The sequence below is a fragment of the Chanodichthys erythropterus genome, chromosome 22, assembly GCF_024489055.1.
Source record: "Chanodichthys erythropterus isolate Z2021 chromosome 22, ASM2448905v1, whole genome shotgun sequence".
Taxonomy (NCBI): Eukaryota; Metazoa; Chordata; class Actinopteri; order Cypriniformes; family Xenocyprididae; genus Chanodichthys; species Chanodichthys erythropterus.
Window position 1 is genome coordinate 30,721,581 of NC_090242.1, and position 11,551 is coordinate 30,733,131.

Sequence of the window (11,551 nt, forward strand, 5' to 3'; positions counted from 1 at the left end):
TCAGCCAATGAACTTATGCTGGGTTCACGTCACCTCGTATTTACCGGATTCTTGAAATGACAACACGTGACGTTATATTCGATTCGGAGCTGTTCACGTCCTCGGACTGGGAAATAAGCGTTTCCATGGCACCACTATCAACGCCTAAATGAATCTACAGCGGTCAGGTGGTACAGCGGCCACGTGGTACATGTGGGAGCTTTCAGAAAACTCCCAGCTTACAAGCTGTAATTACGAGCTCTACGAAGACGTGAATGCTTTTTACAAGCTAGACTCTCGTAACTACAGGAATTCCGAGGCCGCGTGAACGCACCTTAAAACATACACTGTTTCGGTAATGACATGAAAATGTGGGACACATTTTTTACAAAAAGTTGATTTAAAATTAAAAATATAAAATATTTTTTACTTCACTTAAAAAAAAAAAAAAAAAAATGGAAAAACAGTGCAAAAATTATTTCAGTATTTTCACAAATTGAAATGTATGAGTTAGGTTTCAGGACACCCAACCTCCCAACTTAAAGTACCCAAAAAAATTATGATTATATTTATATTAAGCTTACTGATATTTTAAATATTATTCAATAGATAATAGAAGGATCTTAGTAAATATCTTACATTTTAATACTTAATTGTTTTTTAAATGTGTTTTTTGATTGTGGGACAGCAGTTTGCACTATTTCTGAATGGCCCTCATACTATATAGAACTTACTTTTTTAGAAGTCGTGAAGTAAGTTTCTAACCAAATGTAGTACCGTATGCAATTTTCGGACACAGCAACACTGTTTTTTTCACACGAAGGACAATAACTATAGCATCCACGCCAACAAATCATAATGTTCTATTCATATATGTAACGTTTACACATTAATGCTTAGGCTCTTTAAAGTCGGGTGGATTCTGATTGTCTGTCAATGTTCATCAGCTGGAAAAAACTGTTCTTAAAGTGATTCCAATGATATTGTTCTTCTGTGCCTTAATAGGTGTATTGTGATATCTGCTATTCTTTTAAATTTAAAATGATTTTTAAGGCTTTATCATTATTAATTATCATCCTTGGCGTGAATGAGCCTTAAAAGTGAGAGGGGACCGAGGACAATCATGGTCACCATTCAGTTTCATTACATAGAAAAGAGCAACTTGCACAATCTGCTAAATATCTCATTTTGTTTTCATGCAAAAAAAGAAATTCTTAAGGGTTTAGAATAACACGAGGGTGATTGTACCAACAGACTAGAGTACTTTGTAGATAATATTTCCATTGATGGCCTTTCAGATGCCATGATGTCATGCTCACTACATTCTGGTATATTGCCGTAAATCAAGCGTTAGCACCAGTTCTGGCAGGTCATGTCAGTCAAGCTCACATCAGCTGACTCTCAGGTGACTCACGTCTACCTACGGGAATACGACACCTATCACAGAATCCATATATAAGCTCCTCAGTATTATCAGCAGCAATTGCATTTCTCAGGAGCTAATTACCCTCCTCCATCCCCAGCTCCTCCTCTCTTCAGTCAGGATTGGCCTTATGTGTACATTTTAAATTATTGTCATTAATTATATCTGCATATGTTGGTTCTGTTCGGTTTACCCTAAGGGGGGTTATTGCTGCTTTCCCTGCTCTTATCCATGCTTATCCCTGCTCTTATCCATGCATGGATGTGCAGAGAGTCCCAGAACAGAACCATACCGCCCATACAAACTCTATGCAGTTATCAATCATATTTGACGATAGCGGTCCTGACAGAATGCCAGATTTTTCTCACAGAGGATTCTCAGTGGGAAAGTCCATTTGAAGTTTCCTGGAATTGGCCTAACAGTTGTGGTTTACCTCAACAACTTCTACAGACCTGTCTCTCGATTTAGCAAATAAAAATGATCAGAGACAACAGCACTGCAACACTGACATTAAAGGGATAGTTCACCCAAAAATGAATATTCTCCCATGATTTACGCTCAAGCCATCCTAGGTGTATATGACTATCTTCTTTCAGATGAAAACAGTCAAAGAGATATTTAAAAAATATCCTTGCTCCTCCAAGCTTTATAATGCTTGTCAATGGGGGGCCACAATTTGAAGCAAAAAAAATGCATCCATCCATAATAAAAGTAATCCATACGGCTCCAGAGGTTAATAAAGGCCATTTGAGGCAAAGTGGTGCATTTTTGTAAGAAAAATATCCATATTTAAAACCATAGATTCAAATAACTTAGCTTCTGACGGATAACCCAATATCAGGTTATGCAGTCATGCACACCTAGGATGGCTTAAGGGTGAGTAAATAATGGGAGAATTTTCATTTTTGGGTAAACTAATCCTTTAAACCTTGTTTCTGCATTGCATTTTTATTATTTTTTTTTATTTTTTCCATATCTTTAATGGCTCTTTGGGTTCCATTGTCATATTTCTTTTCTTAATAAATCCTGCAAGCTTTCATGTGAGCTGAGGAATCCACTCTCTGTTCATATTTAAGTGAAGCTCACGGCCGTGCATTACTCCTCCCGCTGGGCTAACTGGGCCTTTCTGTCTGCTAGAGAATAAGACCGATAAGTGCTATTGATTTTCTAAACTTCATTTGAGCATGTCACAATCTGCTTAAACACTTTCTCCACAGGTCAAGAGCTCAGTGCTGCGGGTATTTAGTATAATATAAAAAGATAATAAAGATCTTTGAAGGGGAAAAATATTGTTGAATGACAGTTTGAATAATCTCTTGATGTAAATTATCTTAAAGTCACCATGAAATAAAAACTGACATTTCTTATAGAATATTACAGTATTTATTATAGGCTAAGTGATTTATCAGTGCACATTATTATATTTTTTTTTGTATTCATGTGTCCTTGTAATCTTTAATCAAAATAACTTGCAGTGACTTTTCTCCGATGAAAAGGTCGGGACAACCTGTCACTCAAATGAGATCACAGTAATTGCAAACCACAACCATTCCATCAATTCCTCATGGATAAAATCAAGCCCTGCACTACATTTTTTCTAGTTCAAGAAGCCGTTTCGCTCAGATATACTGTACATCACAATAGTGAAGCTTAAGGAGGAATAGGGAAAACTGTGAAAACATGAGTACAACAAATGATTATCAGTTTAAATTAAAGGCAGATGGACTCGATTGTGTTCGTTACAGCTTAACAAAGAACCAGTAATCCATGGATATTGACATGTGGCCATTACTCTTGATTAATGTGCCTGATTTAGACACCGGGGAAATACATAAAGCAAATTTGCCTGTGAACGCGTTATATAAATACAACCTAGGTAGGTTTATATCAGAGTGATCCCTTATATCAATGTTATATATATCATCATATCCAGTCCTAAAAGGTGGATGTTTTTTTAATAAACACTGACAAAAAATGCATAATTATGTAGATTAAGATTTAACTAATGAGTTGTCAGTACAATATATAACAATATAATATATGGTATGATTTTACCCAACAATTGTTTCTGAGAATTGCAGTGATTCATTTCATTTCTGTAGCTTTCAGCGGTCTTAAAGTATACCTTTGATTTCTTGTCAAATATTTGTACAGTCAGTCAAACAGCTCTTTTCCATTTCAGATGTGTTTTGTGTTTTTTTGCGGCATTTATGCTGAAAACCAATGTTGCCACTCAGTCTTTTTGCCACTCAGTGTGCATAACCACAGTCCGATGGTGACATCACGTGCATACCCTCTATACATATATTAATTTAAGACATAATTTTGTAAGTGTTCTGAGACTTGAAATTGTTTTAGTGATTATATTGTTTAAACAATATATTTAGGCCTATAAAAATATTCATTCTTGAATGCTGTCAAAATGATTAATCGCGATTAATCGCATCTAACATAAGTTTGTAAATACACGTATATGTGTGTGTGTATTAGGGCTGTCAATATTAACGCATTAACGCGTGATTAATGTTTTCAGTTTAACGCGTTAAAAAAATATTTAGTGCAATTAAAGCAACATCCGTTTTTCCGTCATAATTTGGCTAGCGTTACATTATGATCATGCTCTTATTCATGCAAATGCTTTTAAACCATTCAAGCGCCACAAGACAAATGAGAACGCGCTCTTTGTGAATGTTGTTTCCGTGTGACACACGATTCATGTGCACAGAAAGACACGCGCCAGTATCAGAACAAACAGTAACAAGCAGAATTTTTATGTATGTATTTATGTATGTATAGTCAAACCAAAATTTATTCTGACACCTTGAACATTTCATTCATTATTAGTTTATTCAATATATTTTTAAAAAATGACAAGATCTCAGAGTTTGTCTGAATAATTTTCAGCCCCAAATTTGTCAGTGCTCAACATAAATGAGTACACCCCCCTTTGAAAAGTAACATTTTAAACAATATCTCAATGAACACAAAAACCAATTTCCAAAATGTTGACAATACTAAGTTTTATATAACATCTGTTTAACTTATAACATGAAAGTAAAGTTAATAATATAACTTAGAGAGCAAAATTTTCAGTTTTACTCAAATTAGGTAAATGCAAAAATGAGTACACCCCACTGAAAGTCTCTGGAGCGAAGCTCCAAAAAAATTTTAGACTTCAAATATCTAATTTAACAAGAAAGGTGAAGGCTACAAGAAGATCAGCAAAACTTTACTTATCAGTCAAAATACTGTAGCAAAAGTTGTACAAAAATTTAAAAAAGATGGAACTGCAATCCAGGTCTTCCACTGAAGTGAGCACCTCGACAGGAGCATCTTCTGATGAGAAGCGTTGAAGTAAGTCAGCATGCAAGTTCACTGCAGATATCTAAATAAGTAGAAAGCCAAACTGGGGTGAATATTTCCCATGACACAATACAGTGTACACTGCAGAGGAATGGCATGCATGAGTGCCGTCCATGAAAGAATCCTCTCCTAAAGCCCAGGCACAATAAAAGCCTGCCTAGAGTTTGCCAGGGCCCATGCTGACACAGATGAAGACTACTGGGACTCTATACTCTAGAGTGATGACACCAAGATAAATGTTTATGAACTGATGACTTCAAAACAGTATGGCATCGCAAAGGTGAGTAATACAAAGAAAAATGCATGGTGCCTACAGTAAAATATGGTGGTGGCAGTTTCCTTATGTGGGGCTGCATGAGTGCTGCTGGTGTCGGGGAGCTGCATTTCATTGATGGCATCATGAATTCACAGATGTACTGCTCTGTACTGAAAGAGAAGATGGTAACATCACTCCGTGCACTTGGTCGTTGTGCACTTTTCCAAAATGACAATGATCCTAAACACACATGTAAGGCCACTGTTGGATTTCTGAAGAAGAACAGGTTGAAAGTGATTCAGGGGCTCCTGATCTGAACCCAATCGAACACCTATGGGGAATTCTGAAGTTGAGCATCACTCTCCATCCAGCATCCAGTCTCTAAAAGAGATCATTCTTGAAGAATGGAAAAAGACAGATGTTGCAAAATGTCGGCAACTTGTTCATTCCACGCCTAGAAGATTTGGTGCTGTCATTAAAAATCATGGAGGCCATCCAAAGTACTAGATGTAGTAGTTTTTGTTGAGGGGGTGTACTCATTTTTGCATCACTCTAATTTGAGTAAAACTGAAGATTTTGTTCTCTTAGTTATATTATTAACCTTACTTTCATGTTATAAGATAAACAGATCCTTTATTAAACTTAGTCTTGTCAACATTCATATTCAGTTTTAGCGATATTTTGTACAATATAATTCTATACATACAGTATCTCACAGAAGTGAGTACACCCCTTACATTTTTGTAAATATCCTATTATATCTTTTCATGTGACAACACTGAAGAAATTACACTTTACTACAATGTAAAGTAGGGAGTGTATAGCTTGTATAACAATGAAAATGTGCTGTCCCCTAAAAATAACTCAACACACAGCCATTAATGTCTAAACTGCTGGGCACAAAAGTGAGTACACCCTTAAGTAAAAATATCCAAATTGGGCCCAATTAGCCATTTTCTCTCCCCGGTGTCATGTGACTCGTTAGTGTTACAAGGTCTCAGTTGTGAATGGGGAGCGGGCGTGTTAAATTTGGTGTTATCGCTCTCACTCTCTCATACTGGTCACTGGAAGTTCAACATGGCACCTCATGGCTCTGAGGATCTGAAAAAAAGAATTGTTGCTCTACATAAAGATGGCGTAGGCTATAAGAAGATTGCCAAGACCCTAAAAAAACTGAGCTGGAGCACAGTGGCCAAGACCATACAGCAGTTTAACAGGACAGGTTCACTCAGAACAGGCCTCACCATGGTTGACCAAAGAAGTTGAGTGCACATGCTCAGCATCATATCCAGAGGTTGTGTTCGGGAAATAGACATATGAATGCTGCCAGCATTGCTGCAGAGGTTGAAGGGGTGGGGGGTCAACCTGTCAGTGCTCAGACCATATACCGCACACTGCATCAAATTGGTCTGCATGGCTGTCGTCCCAGAAGCAAGCCTCTTCTAAAGATGATGCACAAGAAAGTCCGCAAACAGTTTGCTGAAGACAAGCAGACTAAGGACATGGATTACTGAAACCATGTCCTGTGGTTTGATGAGACAAGGTGTCAAGCGTGTGTGGTGGCAACCATTTGAGGAGTACAAAGACAAGTGTGTCTTGCCTACAGTCAAGCATGGTGGTGGGAGTGTCATGGTCTGGGGCCGCATGAGTGCTGCCGGCACTGGGGAGCTACAGTTCATTGAGGGAACCATGAATGAGCAGAGGATGATCCCCTCCCTTAGGAGACTGGGACGCAGGGCAGTATTCCAACATGATAACAACCCCAAACATACCTCCAAGACGACCACTGCCTTGCTAAAGAAGCTGAGGGTAAAGGTGATGGACTGGCCAAGCATGTCTCCAGACCTAAACACTATTCGATATCTGTGGGGCATCCTCAAACGGAAGGTGGAGGAGCGCAAGGTGTCTAACATTCACCAGCTCTGTGATGTCGTCATGGAGGAGTAGAAGAGGACTCCAGTGGCAACCTGTGAAGCTCTGGTGAACTCCATGCCCAAGAGGGTTAAGGAGGTGCTGGAAAATAATGGTGGCCACTAGACTCGTGCCGATATTCGGTAATGCGATAAATCGCGATAATGAAAATGCACGATATTGTAATCGTGGGCACTTCAGAATACCATAAATAATAATTTATTACCAATTATAAATTTTTTATAAGGCAACTGAGAATACTTTACCCATCAATCGTATAAAATGCACAACACCGCTGTATTCTGCGTCAAAAGGATACAAGCTCAGATGTAAACAATCCCAACGTGCACGAGAAGCACATGGCGGAACCAGTGAAGGAGACGAGCTGAATGAAAGTGCGCGTTCACTCTCTGACAGCAGAGGGCGCTGATGGAACAGCAGCGTGCAGCGGTTACCACGGAAACCGTGCAAACAAAGCAACTGCGCTAGTGAAGTTTTTAAATTGCTTCAAACAGCCATTCATTTTTTTGTAATCTGTGTTGTTCATCACAGCACCAAATACTGAATACTTAAAAAAGACTTAAAAGTATATTTATTTTCAAACCTAAACATTTTTATATTTTAATCTGGACTACAACATGCCCTAATGATTAGAAATGTTCTGATTATTTGTTATTGTTCAGTAAAACTTTGAAGCTTCATTAGTTGACATGTTAATTAATTATCACTAAACTGACAATAAAAATACTTATAAAGTATTAATTATTATTAATTAATGTTAATTTCTTAGTTAGTGTTTAATAACATTACTAAAATCAAAACAACTTATTTAATGGACCTGAGATAAAACTAACAATGATCAGTTGTGTTTCTAAACTAACATTAACCAAAAATAACACTTTCTGTAACAAATGTAGCTATTGCTAAGTTAATACATTAAATAGAGTAAAGTGTTATCTGTTGTTCTTTATAGCCTAATTCTTTTGTATTTTAATCTGTTTGAAAATTTCAGAGTTTTTTTATTATTATTACAAAAAGAGTTATTAAACCTGTTTAACTATGACAAAAATTGTTTTGCAACTTATTTTAATATTGTGATAATACCGTATACTGTGATAAAAGCTTCATCAATTAATCGCAACATGAAAATCACAAATTATTGACACTTTGGGCCCAATTTGTACATTTTCACTTAGGAGTGTACTCACTTTTGTGGCCAGCAGTTTAGACATTAATGGCTGTGTGTTGAGTTATTTTGAGGGGACAGCAAATTTGCACTGTTATACAAGCTATACACTCCCTACTTTACATTGTAGCAAAGTGTCATTTCTTCAGTGTTGTTACATGAAAGGATATAATAAAATATTTACAAAAATGTGAGGGGTGTACTCACTTCTGTGAGATACTCTGTGTGTATATATATATCTGTTTTTTTTTGCAATAATTTTTAAATAAGAATGATTGTCAGATGGCAACACTATTTTACATCAAATATTTTATTAATGTTTACAAATCTATTCTGATTAAACTAGAGAAGCGAAAGCAATATATCATAAAATGTGTTACAGTATATGTTTTAAAGGGAAATGTTGTAATATAGTGTATTTAGTGTATATTGCTCTATGATATTGGCCTCTGCATCAAACCCATTTACAAGCTTTTATCATTCTAACTATCCCCATCTGAACACACAGCGATTAGTGGAGGTTTAGATCATTTATGAACAGGAAGAAAACAAGTTCTGTGGGTTTGGAAAATGCATGCTATAAACATCTTTGTGTGGTGGACTTTCAGCCTATGTGCCTATACCATATGAACACCAAATCTGACTTGAATGCAAGAATAGCGTAATAATAACCTCCATTTGAGGCCGATAATGACTGAATGTAAGGATGAAAGGAATGCACTTATGTGAACAGGATATCAATTACCAGACGTGCTTCCTCCGATCTTTGTTGCTCTGGAGGCTGGATGGCTGACAGCAGAACAGGATGTACTACAGGTTTTTTTTTTTTAATGAAATAACCACAAATGATTTTATCCTTGTGGAAAAACTGAATACATTTTTTTTTTCAGTCTAATATTCACAAGTATATATTTCCTGTGTGAATGGAACTCAGTCAAACAATCTGCAAAAATCACACTTAAACTAGACAGTTTGGTATGCTTGGTTTAATTTATAACATGCAAAAATAAGGCACCGTATAAGCAAATTTGCACAGTTCAAATGCACTTATTGTTTAGTTTTTCAGACATGCATGTGCTTTTGGTTGAATATAGCCCTTGTTCAGCCTCAGTGCAACTGCTCAATCTTATAAGAGTTCAATACACATTTTTAATATAATATTGTTGCTATAGCTATACCCAGATATCTACTTATGATCCTATAAGCCTATGCATCTAAATGACAATATTAAAAATACTTTTCTAAAAAGAAATGTTAAAAAACAGGTTTTAAGGTTGATTAGGATGACATAATAACATACAGGTTTTGGTTCATTAGAATGACATAATAGTTAGTAAATGATGACAGAAGTTTCATTTTTGGGTGAATTATACTTTTAAGCTATAACAGATTACACAAAATGCAACGTATATAACAATAATACAAAGAATAATACAAACTATGTGCTTTTATACACACCCACTTCAGAACAGTTGTCACATTCTTGCTATATTGCAACATGCACTACATAATAACAAAGACGTAAAATGTATAGATTCAGCTTTGCATAGGAGTCATTCTTATTTGAAAGAGTTAAAATGTATGAAATTCAAAATATAAACAGCTGACTGTCATTTCATGTAGTAATATTAAAAAGGCTTTTTTTATTTAGTGCAAAATTAGTTTGGTGCTGCTAATGCATCGTTGGATAAAGCAAAAGCAACCTTAATTTGCCAAGCAGCAACAAATTAGAAACAAAAAAAACAAAACAAAAATTGTCAAAACATTAAAACAAATTTAACACTGTATATAATATAAACTGATATTCTAGCTTTGTTTTTTGAAGGTTTACACATGGCATTCATCATTCATCTTCTTTGGTTTCGGCTCCAATACCCATTTACATCAGTGCTCTCAATTTTGTAGGATGTCCACAACTATTTTAACTCTGGGATAGAGAAAAGGAAATGAGAGAGACATTTAAGTGTGTACAGAAGCAATTAGTTGTGGACAACAGCTATTTATTTTTTTATAGAATTCTGATATTGACAGTTTTGTGTTTTTAAAGTCAAGATGGTTGAGACTTGTCCACAATACACCCTTTTTTGGTTGACAAAAAGAGAGGTTTACCTGTTATCACCAGATAAAGGACTATAGCTGTACCCACAACAATGGAAACAACACTAAGCAACAATGCTAGACGTCCAAGTCTTCTGGCCCCATCATAATCTTTTGCTTGTATCATGGACCGAGACTGAAGTGAAACAGAAAGAAATGGATAAGTAAGCTTTATGATCATTGATTTTCAATATAACAGTTTGTCCCCATGAGTCACATTATGAACTATTAGGGGCCCCATGAGCCACAGCCCTAAACGTAAAATGAAACAAGTGTTTCTTTTTACTTGTTTTGCATTTTGAGTTATTGCTGAATGAGAACTTTAAACTTAGTTTAAAAGGTTACATTCCAAAAATGTTTTACTCCGGCGGCACTACTCACCATATGCGCGAAATAAAGTGCGAACAGGTTTATTGGAACAGCCAGGCAGAAGCAGGAGATCACAGCCAACCACATGAAGCTACACGGCTCTCGTTCTCCGGGCGTGGGCGATGGCGCGCGGCTGAAATCCACCCGCGATGGAGAGCGGGGCAATGAGGCAGTGTCAACAACAGTCTGTTCATTCCGCTCCGCTTCAAAAGACGTAACGAGGTGTGTATCAGATGGTGTGTGGTTTAATTCTCTCTTCAGCTCTTTGTCTGAGATGTCAAGAAGTTTCTGGGTATCTCCGAAATCGGACTGCAGGGTTGCGCTCTCGCCCAGGACATCTGTCGCGTGAGGGGCTTCTGTATTAATAGCCATCTCTTACAGAATAGATCCCTGCTTAATAACAAAATAAAACGTACACTCTTACTAAGTTATCTTGTCAACATAAGATTTTCTGTAATCCGCTTGTTCGCAGAGCAGTTCGAGCAAGGAATTCCTACGACTATTGGACATGCATCCACTTCATCAATATTTACCACTTACATCACTGGAGAAGCGAATCTAGGCACTTTGCGTAAATCAGTCAGTTTGCTTTGTGCACGTTATGAAGACGCCCCGCCGGCGCATCTGATTGGTGGATTCACACACATTAATTGACGCAAGCGCATTCTTTATTGTGGACTTAGATGCGTTAATTGACGCAGTGATTCGTTCTCAGTCACGAATATGACTCCCAATGCACTCATCCAGTTTATATGTTGTTTTATATTGACCCTATTAATGATTTTCTATATGCTTTTTCAAAGCACTCTAAAAACTACTGACAACTTACTTACTCCATTCTCTCTTACCAAAATGATTAAATATGCATATCACTGACGAGATGCAAAGTCATCTTCATGTAGCCTCTACAGCATATCCTTGTCACATATCTTAGAGCAAGAGTGGAAAACGTTAGTCTGGCTATCAC

At 36.8% G+C, this 11,551-nt stretch overlaps 1 protein-coding gene across 2 annotated transcripts; it reads right to left on the reverse strand.

Annotated features, from left to right (window-relative positions):
- Positions 1 to 9,984: 9,984 nt before the first annotated feature.
- Positions 9,985 to 10,956, reverse strand: trarg1b (trafficking regulator of GLUT4 (SLC2A4) 1b). 2 transcript variants are annotated; one of them, XM_067375014.1, is made up of 3 exons: positions 10,597 to 10,956; positions 10,228 to 10,351; positions 9,985 to 10,045 (listed from the first exon to the last, which is right to left on the reverse strand). In XM_067375014.1, exons 1-3 carry the CDS (start codon positions 10,954 to 10,956, stop codon positions 10,035 to 10,037), a joined length of 495 nt encoding a protein of 164 aa, XP_067231115.1. In that variant the 3' UTR covers positions 9,985 to 10,034. The 2 variants fall into 2 exon arrangements, with proteins under 2 accessions (XP_067231115.1, XP_067231114.1); XM_067375013.1 differs by having other exon boundaries at positions 9,998 to 10,351.
- Positions 10,957 to 11,551: the final 595 nt, after the last annotated feature.

Excerpts from the sequence above, each read along its gene's own strand:
- trarg1b (XM_067375013.1), bottom strand. The coding sequence starts at position 10,956 with ATGGCTATTAATACAGAAGCCCCTCACGCGACAGATGTCCTGGGCGAG. Across the intron at positions 10,352-10,596 it reads CACTTTATTTCGCGCATATG|TCTCGGTCCATGATACAAGC; the intron begins GTGAGTAGTGCC and ends GTTTCACTTCAG.